Source organism: Cryptotermes secundus, unplaced genomic scaffold (assembly GCF_002891405.2).
Source record: "Cryptotermes secundus unplaced genomic scaffold, Csec_1.0 scaffold282, whole genome shotgun sequence".
In the NCBI taxonomy this organism is placed as follows: Eukaryota; Metazoa; Arthropoda; class Insecta; order Blattodea; family Kalotermitidae; genus Cryptotermes; species Cryptotermes secundus.
Genome location: NW_019738874.1, coordinates 120,080 through 139,410, shown reverse-complemented (window position 1 = coordinate 139,410; position 19,331 = coordinate 120,080). Strand labels below are relative to the sequence as shown.

At 43.4% G+C, this 19,331-nt stretch overlaps 2 protein-coding genes across 4 annotated transcripts in view; one reads left to right on the top strand and one right to left on the bottom strand.

Moving 5' to 3' along the window:
- Positions 1 to 18,096, top strand: part of LOC111871155 (delta-1-pyrroline-5-carboxylate synthase) — a 44,825-nt gene extending 26,729 nt beyond the window's left edge. The window contains exons 8-16 of the mRNA XM_023864035.2: positions 2,966 to 3,134; positions 5,915 to 6,124; positions 7,646 to 7,797; positions 9,969 to 10,106; positions 11,458 to 11,653; positions 12,650 to 12,777; positions 12,934 to 13,120; positions 15,981 to 16,076; positions 17,116 to 18,096. Coding sequence (XP_023719803.1) covers positions 2,966 to 3,134; positions 5,915 to 6,124; positions 7,646 to 7,797; positions 9,969 to 10,106; positions 11,458 to 11,653; positions 12,650 to 12,777; positions 12,934 to 13,120; positions 15,981 to 16,076; positions 17,116 to 17,282 — 1,443 coding nt within the window. The 3' untranslated portion in view covers positions 17,283 to 18,096. The remainder of the gene's footprint in view (positions 1 to 2,965; positions 3,135 to 5,914; positions 6,125 to 7,645; positions 7,798 to 9,968; positions 10,107 to 11,457; positions 11,654 to 12,649; positions 12,778 to 12,933; positions 13,121 to 15,980; positions 16,077 to 17,115) is intronic.
- LOC111871160 (putative tyramine receptor 2) overlaps positions 1 to 19,331 on the bottom strand; it is a 248,106-nt gene that overhangs the window by 175,208 nt on the left and 53,567 nt on the right. The window lies entirely within an intron of this gene.

Genomic DNA, 19,331 nt, shown 5'->3' with positions numbered 1-19,331 from the left:
AATCCCGTTACAGTTAATCCGAGTGTCGGATATTCCGGATCGAAATATGGAGAAGGAAAACTGCCGTTCGTAGCTGAGTACATACTTTAAGACACGTGGCAATTAGGAAGCAGATGAGTCACTTTTCTGTTCAGACAAAACTTGACAGCATCTTCAAACCTACATTATTACGTTCGAAAATAAGTACAACATCTGAGTCTTCTATCGATAAATAAATATATTATATTTATATTTTCAAACAAAGGCATTAAAGTGATTTTTTATTAATTTTCATCAGCACTACTAATATCATTAAATTCTCTGTTTGTGTTCTCCATATTCTGGAGTTGCTGGTTTCAAATCTCGGTCAGGGGTTAGCGTATCCGGATTGGGGTTATAGTGGTTTTCCTCAATCCCTCTTAGATAAATACTGGGATTATTCTTAAATTATTTAATGATTGCTTCTTATCACATTCTTCTCATTTCGTTAGTCAACTATAACCTATCATTCTAGGTCCTATGATCAGAGCATTGAAATCGTCATTAACCAAACCAAAAACATTGCAATCAAATTTTTGTTTATTTTAGTGATGATCTAATAGCCCTAGTTAGTTAGTTAGTTATTGGAGAGGGTGGGTTTCTCCATGCACTTAGACCTGTAATGGTCCATTGTGCTTCCCTCTACGATTTATACCAGTCTCTATATCCTATCGGTACTGGTGCTTACCATCAGTCCCGCCCAGCCAGCGAGACCGGCTCTACTAGCTGAGAGGTATCTATAATGCTTCCCTCATCTACCAGAGGTATTAGAGACTGCTGTTGGGCGGGAAACGTCCGTAATTTTGCTCAGTGACCTCCTTTGGAGAAATGAGGTTCTTTTACGTGCCGTAAAGCTACGACAAGGGACCCACGGCTTAAAGTCCCTCCCGGAGGACTTGTTCCCTGAATTTTTCCGCCCTTAAAAATTCGACGACCTCCGCCGGGTATTTGAACCTGCGTACTACGAGTCATGAGGTGGGAACGTTACCCCTATACTACGGAGGCCGCTATCTAATAGCCCTAAGACCAATTATAAAATAAGCATGAGTAAAGAAGAGATAAACAAAAATGCACGCAGGAGATAAATCAAGATACTTTATGTAATTTAAATAATAATAATTCCATTAACACAAATAAATTTAGCCTAAAAATGTAGGAAAAGTATTTATTTTTACCGAATACAATTAACATTTTTATGAATAGTGAAGTAGAATGTCTAATTTAAAACATGAATACATTAATATTTTTTGTCTCGGCCTACTCGAAGTGCTATCCCGACATTTGCCTGCATGGACTGAAGAATATTCCGAGAAGTCTTTCCTGATAGACAATGTCCCTGCTGAATTTCGAACCGAACACCTCCCGAATATAATTCTAAAGTTTACTGCTACACCAGTCTGTCCGGTAGGCAGTCGTGCTGAAATAAAAATTGGAGGAAAAAACTCGAGGATGTAAGTTGGATTCTGCTCAGGAGAATAACGTTTATGACGGCGTGACTAATAATAACGGGTTTTGGATTGGATGATTGGATTTACTGACACCTTCTCCAACAATTACTTGTAATCGCAATCAATTATAATAAATCAAAATAAGTTGCTGCATAAGACTCACTCCATTTTGACTGCCTTACGACTGTCAGCTGACAGCTGAGTCAACTACTCCGTTATACTCCCTCATAGCTCCTGATTGTGCGCTCTTATAATTCCTCGACACGGATTCCACGGAAAACACCGTCTTCTGTTGTCAAGAATGCATATTTATTTGTTCGTTACCTAGCAATGGATGTCTTTCTATTTCTGAGAGCGTAACATCGGGAGTGTGTTTACCGAGCTATTGTCTAGCAATGGAATATGCGTCACGCTATTTTAAACATGTTACGGACTGTCCAGTTCCCCTAAAGAAATTAGAATTTGTGAGTCTGGAACTATTACCGTGAGTTCGCTCGCATTTCTCAGGCATCTCGGGAGCCGTAAACCTCGCGGGAAAATGCAAGGAATATAAAAGCGTGTTTTATTTCTTTCTGCACCGCTTGTTCCTGACATCTATGTGTCAGAGAAGTATTTAACGAGTTACACTTCGAGATATTTTCAAAAATGCGTAGGTGTTAAAAAAGTTTCTGTTATTTTATTCCCATTTGAACGAAAATTTAGATTTCGATGGAGTTTAATTACGAATGTTTCTGACTTCAGGACTTCACGCTCTCTAAATCTGTAGATAGGTATTAACGTTTCGGAGGAACTTAACTGCTATCATATTCTACCTGAAAATAGGGGGAGCAGGTTTCTCCGAAACGTTGGTAACTATCTACCATATTACACAATATTATATCGTACAAGAAAGTAATCTACATTGTCCTGCGGTGAGAACCTCAAATCAGACAAATTCTAATGAACTGCCATTGTCAAATTTCATGAAAATCCTTTCAGAAGCGCTTGCCGAGAGACAAGTGAAAAGACGGAGCGAGACGTGAATTTAATAAATTATTTTTTATAACTATTAGTTGCGAACACACCAAAAATAGAGGCTTTCTTGATGGATTCAAAATTCCCAATAAGACCCTCACCATATTATCAAGTATTTCTTTTAATGCTAGTGATGTGGGACTAAGTCCCTTGTACTGCGGCCACTTCTGGCCGTGTGTGAGATTGTGGAGCAATTGGTGGAATGAAAATTGTCAGGGGAAACCGAAGTACTCGGAGAAAACCTGGCCTCAGCGCCACTTTCTCCACCGAAAATCCCACTTGACCAGACCCGGTATCGAACCCGGGCCACCGCGGTGGGAAGCCAGCGACTAACCTCTTAAGCTATGGTGCGGCCATGTTATCAAGTAAGTAAATAAGTAGTTTTATTTAATGATCTAAAAGATGTTTCTGTACACAAGCAATTCTCCATAACAACGCTACCTCTTCAGATATGATGACGTTCTTTCCCGCACTTGTTTCTGAAGGTAAAGTCAGCAGCGTGGGCCCTGGATCGAGGAGTGTGTGTGGTGATCTGCAATGGTATGCAGGACAACGCAATAAAGACCATTCTACGTGGAAGGCGAATAGGCACCTTCTTCACCGGAAGTGGCAGCGGTGGGGAGCACGCTACTACAGACGTCCTTGCTGAGAACGGTAAGGTACAGGAGGAACACGTGGTGTTCTGCATTCCTTCGAAAGCGTGTATAATGTGATCTCAGTTTCATGGGCATGAACTGAACGCGATATAAAGAGAGACGTATAAAATGGAATTGGAATTATAAGAACTTATATATGAAATTCATGGAATAGCTCAAGTGCCAACGGCATATATGATGGTATATAAGAAAGGCATTCTATAATTAGCTTTTTCCATGCTGATTTTCTTTATCATCTTCTCCAAGGTTCAGACGTTTCGTCCCGTTCCATCCAATGGATTGCGTTCCTCTGCACTTATAGTCCATTAAGTGTTTTTGGATACATTCGATCTTTCGAACATGATGAATTCAAATGAGTGTAGTATTCTTAATCATATTATTCAAAACTAATATATTTAACTAATCTCTAATCATTGTTTCTAACCTGATCTTGTAACTGACTTCATGGAGCTGAATCCTTCTTGAGAAGCTGCCAATTGTGCAGCCACTCAAGAACTTCCCAGTATTTTATGGAACACGAAGGTTCATTACCGTAAGATTTGAGGCTTTCACGGCGGTGACTATGAAGAAAGCAGTCTGCTGGGATTTGGCACCGTGTATATGTGGTGTTAACCGACGTTTCGGAGGAACGTATCGCCCCCATCTTCAGGGTAGAAGAAAAAGTATAAGAAATCTGCAAGCGACAACACCGTGAGAAACGGTAAAGCAGACCAGTCTGCACTGTTAGTGCCCAATAACCGGTGGGCTAATAGTACCCTTCTTGCTTACTTCATGAAGATAAAACAGGAATTTAAGGCAAGTAAACAGCAGGGGATACTTGGATTATGAAATGTAACAAAGTTGGTAGAGAAATTACTACTTTTATACTCGTAGGTCAGTATTTGAAGTAAACTAAAATAACTACATGACTTTGGGAAAATTAAGTTTCTTCTAGATTTTCTAGAGTCTGTGACGGCAGTTTTCAAATTCAGTTGGTATGAATGAATGAATGTATAAGGGGTTGGCTTTCTTGGCCCTTGTACCGCGATCACGGTGATCTATTATGCCTCCCCTTCTGATTATCCCCTCAACAATCCTGCGCTTCGAATGAAGTGTAGGATTTTGTACGTGGAGACGTCCAAATAGTCACTTGGTTCCATAAAATATTGACCCAAGTGACGCAATCTTAAACAAGCTAAGGCCTCACATTAGCACAGGATAAGTGTGGCTGTTTCATTTTCTTCTTGACACCTCTCACGAATTGAACTATTACTTAGTCCCAGTTTGGGCCGTGCCATAGCTCAAGCGGTTAGTCGCTGGTTTCCCACCGAGGCGGCCCGGGTCCGATCTCGGGTCTGGTCAAGTGGGATTTGTGGTGGACAAAGTGGCGCTGGGGCAGGTTTTCTTCGAGTATTTCGGTTTCCCCTGACAATTTGCATTCCACCAGTTGCTCCACAGTAACCCTCACCTATCATCTGGGGCTCGTACAATAGGCCTGAAGTGGCCGCAGTACAAGGGACTTAGTCCCACCCCACTATCTATAAAAAAAATTGTCCCACTTTAATTCAGTTGGTAAATCTGTGACAAGACACGACGTCGTAACTTCACGATTAATGTATTGTTAATGCAGGTAAAAATATTTAATTAAATATTTATAGAAAAATTATTTTTTACAAGGTGCTACTGCAGACACTAATTAAACGTCAGGTTGCGAGATTTTCTTCGAGTGAATGCAAAATAAATGTCATGTGACTTTTACTTCGAACATTGAACGAGAGCATGTCTCTCTTGATCAGTGGAGAATTTCTAACTACACGGATGAAAGCCCTTGCATTTTGTCAATTCATTTTCATTACGGCGTACGGGGATCTGATGCTGTGCAACATACTAACACGATATTTATTAACTCACATTATTCATGATTAAAATTTTATGTCCCTTTCATTTTTCTCCAGTATAAATCAGGCTGACTGCTCATACATTTCACACAGTCTAACCTCCTTCCTGAGGAAGGCTGTACAACCCCGCTAATACATAAAATATGACTCCGAAACTCTGCTTTGAATATAAACAAACCTGACAGCAGAAATCATCAAGTCCTACAGCAAAAGAAGTTATGTATATCGGGGTCTACATATTGTAGTATTACGTAGGATTTGAGGTTCTCACAGCAGTGTTTACAAAAATTCTGTCTTCTAGAATGTAACGTTATGTAGTCCGTTTAAATCAAACAGACGGTTCTGAGGAGAATGTTGGCTCCTTCTTCAGGGTTGGAGAGTAAACCAAGCAAGAAACCAGCATGAAGCAGGTGTCAATAAAATATTTTCTTGCTTCCTTCTTCATGCTGGTTGACTTTCAAAGGATTAAAATATGTTTCACCCCAACACGACAATTGAAATATATTAATTAGACTTATGCCCGAATAACAGGCTACCAATGCGATATCAGCTAAATACTCCACATAATTCGCTTAGTGGGGGGTGGGGTCCAATTGGTTCCACTCGGCACGGCGGCCACTGATTGGCCTATTGTAGTCTGCCCCGGGCGATTATGATGCTGGAGAAATTTGTGGAATGAATATTGGCAGGGGAAACCAAAGTACTCGGAGAAAACCCGCCCCAGCGCCACTTTGTCCACCACAAATCCCACTTGAGCAGACCCGGGATCGAACCCGGGCCGCCGCGGTGGAAAACCAGCGACTAACAGCTTGAGCTATGGCGCTGTCAATACTACCCATAACTCACATGACTAATTCAGGTTTTGGTAATTATTATAATTATCATTTTTATATGTCCATAGCCAGGATTGGTAGTCGGACTCTACTGGGGCTGGCCCCAGAAGAAAGGGCTACGTGTATCTACACTCTAGCGGATCTGTTACTTAGCAAAGAGAAGGAAATCTTGGAAGCGAACGAAAAGGACCTAGCAGAGGCTACGAAGGGAGGACTGAGCAAGCCACTTCTGTCCAGACTGTCCCTTACGTCCCCCAAGCTGAGGAGCCTGACTACAGGTAATGTATAGCATTGTGATGACGCTCTGGCCCGCAAAGCCACTGCCCACAGTACCATGGAGCAGAGCTGGCTGGCGTAATGTAACGCACTTGTATTCGGGAGGTACTCTGTTCAGACCTGAGCCAGAACCTCGCCTATCCCGACTCAGGTTTATCGTGGTTTTCCTACGTTTCCACAGGCAAATTTCAGTATAGTACCTTGATTAACCCACAACTATTTCCTTCCAAATATTTTCTTGAAGAATGCAGTCTTTTGGTATATGACGCCGTGTGGATATTGTGTAAACCGACGTTTCGGAGGAACGTATCGCCTCCACCTTCGGGGTATAAAAATCCGCAAGCGAGGAACAAGCGTGAGCAAGTGGCTGCAGACGTTCCTCCAAAACGTCGGTTTACACAATATCCACACGGCGTCATATACCAGAAGACTGCATTCTTCATAGCCACCGCCGTGAAACCCGCAAATATTACAAATCCTTTCTTATTCATCAATCAGCATACCATTCGAGATTATATAGTCCAAACAGCGTCGTTAAATTAACCGTACGCGTAAGACGAAGGCCTTGGGGGGGAGGAAATGGGAGAGAGTAGAAACCGAGACCCTTATTTTCACTAATGGAACACAAAAATTAGAATGTCTATTCCTTCACTGTACACAAAGAATATGTGCGCCTCATGTGTACTGTACACAGAGGCCTGCTATATATAGAGTCGGGGGAGAAAAGGCAGAACAGCCATAATCTGGATATTAGACAAGAAGTTCAGGTTAAGAAATAATGGCCATAATTATTTTAGAGCTGTACAGTGAAATAGCTCTATTTCGGAAACGGTTCGGAAAAGGACACATGTACTTATACAACTCTTTGCTTAGAATTTTCGATACTGTGACCTCCCGGAATATTGACCTTCCCTCCTGGGGCATCCGCAGTGATGTAGAATAAAAAAAGAAAATACAAAATATTACATCCCAGAAGAGAATATTCTTTACACTCGCAGGGCTGAAAATCCTAGAGCTCAGGTTCAGGATAGGTTTAAATGGTGAGCTTGTGTGAAGACTGTGATGAACCACTGGCTTCCATACACGCAGGAAATTCCTTAGTGAGAAGAGACTCCCTGTATATTCAAGACGGATACAACTCCGTGATTTTAGTCCGCAAGCGAACCACACCGCCCGAGCGATCGCCGTTTGTCGGCAAAACAGAGGCATAAATACAGGAACATATATATTTCAGAGATAAAGGCAAAGTGATAAAAGAGTTACAGAATTACTGGGTTTTTGGACTTTTTACATCATCTGGAATTCTAGGTAATAGAGGACACGACGTTTCGCAAAATTGGATCTGTTTCCGTCTTCAAGTGAGAAAGGAAGACACCTACTCAGCTGGGCCCCTTAGAGAGAGCTAATTCCGGACGATGGAAAAGTCCAAAAACCCAGTAATTCTGTGTGTCATATACCACGGTCAGAACCCTTTTACAGTCTACCTGATAAAAGACTTGTTCATATGCTGTGTCCCTCCGCAGGCCTGCGTCAGATCGCGGAAAACAGCCACAATAACGTGAACAGAGTTCTGCGCAGGACCAGGCTGGCACCGGGTTTGGATCTCACACAAGTCACCGTGCCTATAGGAGTGCTATTGGTTATATTCGAATCCCGGCCAGACTGCCTTCCTCAGGTATGAGAGCTGCGCTTACAGTACAGAAGTCTCGCGATTATGTACACTCACTGTTCGGCTTAACCCCACACTCATCTGTCTACGAAACTAATGAAGTTAATATTGATGTTTGTTTTCATACGGCACTTACTGTGTTCTGTGAGCCGCTCCATAACTCAAGCGGTTAGTCGCTGGCTTCCCACCGCGGCGGCCCGGGTTCGATCCCCGGGTCTGGTCAAGTGAGATTTGTGGTGGATAAAGTGGCGCTGGGGCAGGTTTTCTCCGAGTACTTCGGTTTCCCCTGCTAATCTTCATTCCACTATCACCCTCACCTATCATCCGGGGCTGGTACAATAGTCCAGAAGTGGCCACAGTACAAGGGACTTAGTCCCACCCCACTAGCAATAAAAAAATACTATGTTCTGCGATATGACGCCGTATAGTGTGGTATATATTTACCGACGTTTTAGAGGAACATACAGAATTTAGGTTCAACTTCAAAGAGTTGGCCGTGAAAGGAACCAGGCGAAATCTAGCAGCGCGTAGATATTTGTCATGAGTAAACTTCTACCAGACTACACGGCATCAGCAGGTTTGTCTCTGTTACTGGTGCTTCACTTGACTTACTCTTCAGCACTGAAGATGTAGGCACCGACACCGCTTCCGGCAAGGAATTAACTGTTTTTGCTACGGCCTCAACAATTCAATTTGAATGTTACTGCCCTAGAAATCAATGTCAAGTGTTCCAGCTATCTTCTAGAATAATTATTCCAGTCTCTGCTTTCACTGTTTCCACACCCTCACTCTCCCTCCCTCTCATTAAATTCTTCCTCTCTTTGCTTGTCTTACTCTCAAATCTCCTCTCTTTCTCTCTTCCATGTCTTTCTTTTGGCTGTCATACTGTTGACATTTCCATATGCAATCGTGACTACAAGTAATTATATCTGTTTCACTAATTCACACACTTTACAGTTCACTAGAACACACACATTAAGTGTTCTCAGTGTGCCGTGTCCTCACGGCTTCAAACGGAGGACGTTTCTCTTTGGGTTCCTGAGCTATCCCCGGCCTCTACTACCAGCTTCTAAGAGCAACAGCTCACAGCGACTGAGCCTCAGCTGTTCTCTGACTAACTCACCAACAATCTCAACTCAACTCAACTTTCATTAACTGTCCTGCTTAAAATATCTTGGCACGGACCGCACAGAAAGCACCATTCCGTTATTTCTCTGCTATTATTGCCACGGACGCATGCCTGTCTCCGAAGCCTTTACTTAGCAACGGCTATTGTACACCTGCTACTTTCGCGGTGGTTGCCTATCGACTTTTCTACATGCCACAATATTAACAATCAGTATTGTTCAGTAAGTATTTTCGACGTTTCCGCAGCTGTTATTTTTCACATGTCGGTATTTTTGATCGCGATACAATCCAGTCTTGTAGGTGGGCACCAACTTTTCGGAGAAACATGCTACCTCCATCTTCAGTATCAGGCCGGACTGACCCTAATTCCTAACCTCGTCGCGCTGGTATGAAGGATAAATTTCCCTACAACATATCCGGACGCCGGTCACGGTAGCCCAGCGGTCTAGGGCATGAACTGTTTTCGCTCACATGGAAGCCGAGATCGTGGGTTTGAATCCCACATAAGATATGGATGTTTTGTGTGTATGCGTTTATTCTGTGTTTGTGTTGCCCTGTGTTTAGGTAGAAGTCTTACGACGGGCTGATCACCCGTCCAAGGAGTCCTCCCGTCTGTAAAATGATCAATGAAACTGGAAAATCAGCCCTCTGCTCTAAAGTGGGAGCGAAGAGGAAGAAAAAAATAAACCAGTCCGCATAATCGAACGAATTCCTCACGAGAGACAACTCAATCATGAATATGAGGTCAGCATATTCCTCCGAAACGTCACAATCCAGCTATAAATTCACATCGTATCACAGCACAAAAGACCAAAATTATCAGTCTTGGTTCGTACTTGGAGGGTCTCAGGTTCGAATCACACCCAAGAGACCAGCTCTTACGACAGGCATTCCGTAGTTCTCCTCAGTCCATAGAAAGATATGTTGGATAGTATCTTCAAGGAGCAATCATCTCTTCTCTTGTTGTCTTCAGCTTCGACGTTTGCCATTCGGCGTGCCCGTTACTGCCTCAGATGTGAACCTCACCGCAGTGCCTCTGTGTGCCTCAGGTTGCCGCACTCGCCATTAGTTCCGCTAACGGTTTGCTGCTGAAGGGAGGCAGCGAGGCAGCTCACAGCAACAGGGCGCTCATGGACCTCGTGAGGCAGGCGTTGGAAGAAGTGGGCGCCAACAACGCCATCTCACTGGTAAGTGACTGCAGACCGAACCGTCACGCCAAACGCTTCATTACACTTGGGTCTCGTGCTGTGTTTACTAACATAGTCCTACATTTTCATGTTTTGTCGTTTTAGCCATGGCCGAATTTACGAGGTAGCAAGAGGGACAGTCACTCCCGGACCTTCACAAAACAGAAATAGAACCCACAGATTTGACTGAGACATTCGCTTCTCTAAAATCACGAAAAAAGGGTTTCTATTTTCTGCTATTATAAGGTAAAAAAGGTAAAGTTTGCCCTGTGCTTTACTTATTAAGCGCTACACCATGAAGGGGTATGGGGGAGTGGGTGTATAGACCCACCTTGACCTCCGCACTAGTTGGAGGTGAGTGATCAACTTCACGCCCTGGCCGCTTTACCGCCGGGGAAAGAGCCCTCGGTTCTCATTGAATGGGAGGTTGGGTGAACCTCAGAGACGGTCTGGACGATTTGGATGGAAATCCGATCTCTCGGTCGTTCAGCCCGTAGCCAGTCGCTGTACCGACTGCGCTACCCCGGGTCCTAAGAAATAAGAAAGTAGAAATATCACAACCTAAATTTTCTGATGCTGATAGGAACCTCCACAATTTTAATATCCCGGGGCCTCCACAGCTCTAAACCCGGCCCTGATTTTAAAAAACTGCGTAATGAGACAAGTGGCGGGCTCTAGTGAACACGCTAAAGAACCTTTGGGTTCCATAAAATGCTGGGAATTCCTTGAGTTGTTGGATAGCTGTTGGCTTCTGAAGAAAGACCTTGCTCCACAGTCAGTTATAAAAGAATTTGGTTTTAATAAGATTATAATTTTAATCCACTTTCATCACCAATGATATATATTCAGTTTACCAAACGAGCTGTCATTCTCTCAGACTACATGGCTTCGTATGATTGAACGATAGCGAATAATGAACTTGAAATATGTGGAAGGAAGCGATCTTAGCCTAGTTTTAGGTAGATTGCCGTTCTAGTATTCGCCTGCGCGGAAAGAGGAAAACCACGAAAACTTCAGTCAAGACAATTAGTACATAGGCCGAGATTCGATCAAGGAATTTCCCAGGTACAAGCCAGAAGCGTCAACTCTGGACCAACCTGTTCGGTGTTTCCTTTTTATTTGGCTAAACTAAACCTCTGAGGAGATAGGATGGGTTGGTATGGATTGGATTGATCTGACCAGTGGATAAGGAGCAATGGCTCCATGAGTGAGTGACAAATCTGAGGACCACACCTGGTGCGAAAGCCTTCTTCAATGTTTTGATTCCCTCTCCAGTGTATGCTTTTGTCCTTCAGTATCAAGCATGTGGTGTTGACTCGCATTATCACTGTCTCTTGTCTACGTATGCCAGGTTTCAACTCGCGAGGAGATCAGCGATCTGCTGTCGCTAGATGGGCACATAGATCTGGTCATCCCTCGTGGATCCACGGAGTTAGTGCGCTCAATTCAGGATCAAAGTCACCATATTCCCGTCATGGGTCACGCAGAGGGCATATGTCACGTGTATGTGGATAATGACGCAGACTTGGCCAAGGCCTTGAAAATAAGTAAGTTCCTGAGAAACTTGTCCCTAAGTACTTTGCAGGCATATATATGTACTTAATTAGAAGTTCAGTTAAGAATTAGTCGCCTATGAGAACACTATTCTGCGTGTCTGTCTATTTTTTAATGCCTGAACCAAACTTTATACAACTTCGGCCAATCTCAGCGGCGTACTTCATAAATCTTTCTAATCAGTCTTTGTGCCTCTATTTATATCCCCTTTATTGCTGTTAGGCAACGGATCTGTAAAAACATTATCGCTGCAACTAATATACAAGCAACAATAGAAGAACTGTAGGAAACGTCACCTTCTATGCGGTTCGTTTAGTATAAAACGAAAGTACGCGACTAGTGTTTTTCCCAGAATTTCTTATTCTCTGTTATTTGCCTTTCTTGGTGGCCTCTGTGCTCTAGTGGTAAGAGTTCCTGGTTACAGATCCAGAGGTCCCGGCTTCGATTCCCGGCGCTAGAGATTTTCTGAGAAGTAGTGGGTCTGGAACGAGGTCCACTCAGCCTCGTGAGGATAATTGAGAGCCACTTGAATGGAAAAGTAGCGGCTCCTCTCTAGAAAAGCAAGATTAGAGGCCGTAGGGATTCGTTGCGCTGACCACTCGACACCCTCGATCCGCAAAAGTTGGCACTAATTTCGCCGACAAGCGACGGTCGCTCGGTCGGTATAGTTCGCTTGCGGACTAAATCCATGGAGTGTGGATTTTCCTTTCTTATATATATCTACTTTCAACTTTCGTAAATTATCCTGCACATCTTTCAACCATCTCAATCTGGGCTTCCTCACTTTTCTTCCCCTTTCTGGATTATTTCGAAAATATTTCTTAAACATCCTTGTTCGATCCATCAAAAAATCTTTATACTTGCAACAGATTAACTTCCGAACCCATGATGAATTTAAATTCTTGAGGAACTCATGAATTTGATGCGCTTATTAGTCACAATTTAGGAAAGCATAATGAGTAATATTTACGACCTTGTTTTTCCCATAGTTCGCGACTCGAAGTGTGATTATCCGGCAGCCTGCAACGCCATGGAGACCCTGCTCCTACACGAGGACCTTGTGAAGAGCGGAGCGGCGTTCTTTACGGACGTATGCACCATGCTCAAGAGAGAAGGGGTGAGTATACCAACAGGGTTAAATCATATCAAATAATGGTCTCTAATCCCTATAGCTCCTGGGTTGAGTGTATTGGCGGCACCTTTTTGCCTCTACATACAGTAAACATTGTACAGTTTCTACCGAGGCACTACACTGTGTTCTTGTTGGTGGCAGGTGACCTTGTACTCGGGTCCCAAATTGGCAGAGCAACTGACATTTGGGCCGCCCCGCGCCAAGTCCCTCAAGACGGAGTACAGTGGCTTGGAGTGCACCATAGAAGTCGTGAGTGGCCTGGAGCAGGCCGTGAACCACATCCACACGTACGGAAGTGGCCACACCGATGTCATCGTGACGCAGAACGGTACCTTAGCTTTCGTTTCGGGTTCAGCAGGGTGTAAGCCAGTCCGGGCATTACCTCTCTTTAAGCTTAATACGAATTAACAAGGAGTTTTGGGAACAACTAATCGCCCACTTCCCCTTGACACAGCAAGTACCAGCAGTTCTTCTATTGCTCTGTTATTAGTTGCCGCGGTAACATTTTACCGAGTCACTGCATAGCAGCGATAAGGGATACACACAGACACACATACTGATGGGAGGGATTTGTCAAGTTAGCCGTTGAAATGGGCTCAGATACCATTATATGCATATCAAATTTCGTGAAGATGGGAACACAGACAGCATTACGATCGCATAAGCCTGTTTATTTTTTCGAAACACAGAAAATTGTCTAATACGAGGAGACTGGAAGCCGGACTATTTCAATCGGTATACAGAATAGACTACGGACTACATGAGGAGGGTTCGATTCCCAGCAGAGATCCGAGATTTTCTCTTCTCCGTGGGGTCCAGATGAGATCTGGGGGCCACACGCCCTCCTATACAATGGATACCGGGGCCTTTATCCCCGAATGTAAAGCGACAGGCACATCAAGCTGACCATTCACCTCTATCTAGTGCTGAGGTCAAGAATGGTGGAGCTGTACCTCCACACCGTTATGTCTTCATGGCAAAGCCCTTAATTACATAACTAAGTACAGAGATAAGTTTGATGATAGGACTGATGTAGCCGTAACGCTCTAAACTTATATTCGGCTCTCCTTAATGAGATTTTCGCAGTTTTCTTTAGTCCCTCCAACAATTCTAGGATACTAACTCGTTTATGCCACAATCGCTTCCTTCCTAAAGGCGGGTTTACACTGGGGCAACTTAAAGCAACCTAGTTACCCTCCTCGGGCGACTATATTTGCCGTTCACTTTATCAAGCAGCATGCGGCCAGGAGCAACCGTTGCCGCATGCGACCGAGCCCATTTACACCCACAGCGACTGGTTGCTTCAATTTTTACGTCAGCTTGTGTAGAGATGTCACTGCAGACAGTTGCTGCTGCGGCTTATCTCATTTTGAGGAGGAGAAGAAAACGTCAGAGATCCGCTCTTCTTCTTTCTATACCTGTGGAAGGTCGTTCTGAGATTCTCAACCTTTTCTTTCGCTTCCTTCAGCGAACATTCAAACTTCCTGGCTAATTCCTCCCATAACTTCAACTTCTTCCGATTGTCTTTATAATTGGGATCCCGCAAATCCCACAGAATGCTCTTTTCGCGGTACTCTTCGATAATACACTTGACTTTATCCGTGTCCCAACTCATCACGCCGCATGCGAGTAGGCAACCGAACCCACTAGCGGCCTGGAGCAACTAGAGGACGCGGGACGCAAGCCGCATGCGACTGCGCTACCCACTTCCTGCAAGTGAGCAACTTGCAGCATGCGGCGCGGTTGCCAATGGTTGCCTCAGTGTAAACCCGTCTTAACTGATAATTGTTCAATCACCTCACCATTCGACACTATATAGTCTAGCTACTCACTCCTATTTAAAATATCACGCAGATGAATAGAAGAAGGTGTATCATTTAGACCCTACCACATTTACTGGCACCCTAGAAACTATTGTCACGTGTTAGTGTGTGACTATCGACGGTTTTTGGATTATATATTGGATTTATTGATCACTTATACACACAAATCGTAACTACAAGTTATTACAGCTCCATCGCTATTCTCCATACTTTAGAAATCACCACAGCACCCGCTAAGTCTTCTCCAGCCTGCTGTGCCTTCATCAGCCGTTCCCTGATAACGGCTTCTAACGGTGGAAGTTCTTCAGCTTCCGTGTTCAAGTCCCCTCTGAACGGCGCCTCCCTTTCAACTGAACTCTTCTTGAGTCTGAGTCTGAGTCTTATGTCACGACCGACAGTCAGTCGGCTAGTCTATCTTGGAATAAAGCACCAATCTGGGGCTTATGACCAGATTTTTATTACTGTCAGACAGTTGTGGGTTCGTTGACGTGGGGCGCTCTCTCTGACAAGAGGTCGGTCTGTCGTTTGCAATTGCTGCTGCTCCTCGCCAGCGCAGTTATTCTAAGGCTCGAGTCCCGTGGAACTCTCGACCATACGAGTATTTTACGGTCTCAGATTTGAGACTTAACTTTTCGTCGCCTCCTACGACTCGCATGTATTCGACCCCCGCCTCCACACGGGATTGAACTATTCTTGCTTCAATTGTCCTACTTATAACACCTTTGCACGGGCCAAATAGAAAACACCGTTTCTAACAGCATCTCTACTGTTGCATGCGTGTCCGTTAAGGCGGGAGTGTTCACTAAGTCGTTGCCTATAAACGGCTCTACACGCTACACTGTGTATTGTCACTTATATGTTAATTCTTTTAAGAAATTCGCTTCCTTTCAAACGCTGATGTACTTGTCAACCACCTCCGGAAGCGAATAAGGAATTAGAGTAACTGCGGAAACGGCGGTGGCGAACTAATGTAAGGAAATATCCCAAATTTCCCTGGATGAACTGAGATAAACCACGAAGGAAACCTGCCAAAACGCAGGTGTCCCGACTTGGTGATTTTCTCTATATCACTTCTTTATATTTGCAGCCGTAAGGCACACCCGAGATTCCGTGTTTAATGTCATTCTATGCCTATGGTATTACTCGTAAGCCATACATGAGATTCTGAGCTTTTCAAGGCGGTTAAAATTTGAATTGTGATCTTATGGGTTATAACTTGTAGCTTCGTTATTGGCTATCGATGTTATGGAGGAATCTGCTCCCTCCATCTTCAGGAGAAATTTAATTCCTTTCAATTTTCTGAACAAGTTCCTTCCATACTAAGGTAAAGCAATTAACTTTCTATCATACTGTTTCTGTTCACAGAGCAAAAGGCATCGTATTTCCAAAATCAAGTAGACAGCGCATGCGTATTCGTTAATGCTAGCACAAGATTTGCTGACGGCTACAGGTTTGGTCTCGGTGAGTTTACAGTCTATCTATCTATCTATCTATCTATCTATCTATCTATCTACTTCCTTCCCTCCATACCTATCTACGTACCTGTTACTTCACTCATCGAAGTTTTCAGCTGAAATAAATATCAGACAACAGTGCTATATTCTTCCTCCCGAGTTGGATCTTGCTACGTAACATGCACAGAGGGCCAGGCAGCATTTAATATCGGATCAAAGTACTTACTGATTACTGATTTCGGGCGTTCATAGTGGCTAATTATCAATGTTAATTCTGTTTTTCGGTTGTTACACAATGTGTTTGTGACAACGTTGCCGATGTTTCGGAGGTGCATATTGCCTCCATCTTCGGGTCGCCCTGAAAATGGAGGTAGCATTCGCCTTCAAAACGTATGCTAGATCGCTCACAAGCACTCTGTGCAACGACGCAAGATTTGAATTAACAGTACGTGTATTTACTGCTTGTAGAAGGTGGGTTGATATCGAGTGACAATAAGCTTAGCTTCTGAGATCATGTTTAGTGTATTTTTCTTAAACTGCCCCTTATAACAGAGTCCTTCTAGAGAAGCCAATAGCCTCTCAGCCGGTAAAGAAATTCCTCGCCTTTTATGGAACCTGAAGTTTCATTACCAAGAACCCACCATCAGTCCCAGTGCCAAACCATATTAATCCAACTCACTCCGTCACGCCCCACTGAGATTTTCACGTCGCGAACAGATAATTACTGGAAAGTACTAGAGGCTGAGATGTGTCGCCGTCAGATCTTGTAGAAACTACCCTGAAAATACGTAATTTCCTCCGAAATTCCGGTAAACATCTACCAGAATGAACGGTATTTCTCTTCACAGTCACAATTCTAAAACATATTTCAGATAACTGCTTGGTGACCAAAATGACAAGTCATTCCGTCTATGAGACCCACCTGGCTTCCTATTTAATGGATACTGCAGCCTTTCCCGGGGGGGTGGAGGGGGGGAGACCACTCAAGTCCGTTTAGAACAAAAGTCTCATGAGAGGATCTTACCCTGACACTGTTCTCTGTACAGGTGCAGAAGTTGGTATCAGCACGTCTCGCATTCACGCCCGGGGCCCTATGGGTGTGGAAGGGCTGCTGACCACAAAGTGGGTACTGAAGGGCGACGGTCACGCCGCGGCAGACTTCGCAGAGGGTGGTTCCATGCATTTCACCCACGAGTCTCTCCCCATCAACTGAGGAACTCAGCACAGTCGATATCTTCACATAAATTATTTTTATTTCTTACAGTGCAAGGTGAAACATTCGTCGAAATCAATCATAAGCTTGAACTTATATGAAACCTCACGCGCAAACTTCTATTTAGGTAGATTTGTTTGAGGATCTCCAGTTTTGTTTAAGATTATTTTAACTCTTTCTTTGCTAGTTTCCAATTAAAGAAATCTCCTTCAGTTTTTATGTATCTTAACTAGGGCTGATCAAGTCAGAATGCTGTTCGTGGCGGCAAAAGATACATCCGCTGCCCCCAAACCTCTCAGTTAAAGACATCAAATTTTCAAAACCTTATCATGATGACCAATACGAAATTTCTAAACACTGTGGCGAAAACCGTCACTGGTGTAATTTTTTAAAATAGATTTATTTTATTATCGTATAACTTGCATGGATTAATACAAACTAATGGTCACAGTATAAAAACAAGAGAGAAGAAAATTATTTTACATTTAACGAAATGAAAAAAAAAAGCAAGAAAAAATCCAGGTAGGTCCTTGGAAGAACTAAACTGTCGCATCAGCGCAAATAATAAAATAAAATCTTTATTATTAAATTCCATGAAAATTTAGTTACAATTATTGACAGTTGGTAAGACACGTTTTATTTGCTACACTTATCGAATAAAAAAATAAATATAAATTCATGCTTCTGAGTGAGATATCTCTAGAAAATTTAGTGTTGTTCAGATGTCGAACATGATTACCAAATTAACTCTCTTATAGAGTGTTATCCAACAAACTTGCAAGGGAATAAAGATGAGTTTAGTGCATTTCTAAAACAGTGCCACCCAGTTACAAACAATATCTGCAAACAAGATTACTGCACCATAACCTAATATCTTCTCGCAACAGTTTGTGTTTACTAACATTCAGAAAGCTGACATACAGTTCAAAGATGTTTAGGATCCTTATTCCCTTCGTTTGTCTCTCCTGACCTCCTTTTACGTCTCACTGGTTCACTCAGGACAATTTCTCCCACTCTCTCTATACGCTTTGAAACTGGCTCATTCCTCCTCCGTTTTCCTTACTCCTATTGGTTCGCCAGGGACTCCATTCCGCCCCCATCTGCATCCATACCACCCCTCTCGGCGTACTCTTCTAGCCTGTAGCTTGGTAGATATTCACCAACATTTCGTAAGATCGTGTTACCTCCATCTTCAGAGTTGAAACTTGAAAAGTTAACACATCCCTCATAAGCATCTGTAAACATCTGGCAGACTGCAGAGTGCCGTAACCCAGAAGCCGATACTTTATACCCAGAGCTATGAAAATATCAAAAGTCACATCTTAACCTTCACGTACACTGGAGCATTGCTGTAAGTGTATCCGTATCTCGTGATCGAAATCACATCAAAACCTATTCAAAATCTTCTTGAATTAACACTAAAAATCAGAGCTGTCCAGCTTGCAGAATATTTTCACTCAGAATCCACGTGAAGTACCAACTAGGCAAGGGTGAAACCGCTCATAAAGTTCCAAAATCATTTCCCAGTAGTCAAATTCTGAAGTTCTCTGGTGCATCTAAATCTGAAGTGTGATTATGAACTGGCATTAGTGTTGGCACTGACGAATAAAATTACTCGTAGTTATAGGCACAAATTTGGCCGCGCCATAGCTCAAGCGGTTAGTCGCTGACTTCCCATCGCAACGGCCCCTGTTCGATCCCGGGGTCCGGTCAAGTGGGAGTTGTGGTAGACAAAGTGGCGCAGGTTTTCTCCGAGTATTTCGCTTTCCCCTGCCAATCTTCATTCCACCAAATACTCCATCATCATAATCACCCGAGACAGGCTACAATAGGCCAATCAGAGACCGCCGTGCCAAGCAGACACAGTTGGACTTCACCCCCCACTAAGCGAATTACAAAAAAATTATAGGCACAAATTTGTTTCTAGTGCAGAAAAACTTGAGTATATTGATCTTGGTCCGATACCAAATGCTCTACACAGCCGTTTGTAAGACTGACGTTCATTGTCTAGTGACAATAGGGTCTCTCAGCGGTTGCCCACACTGTTAA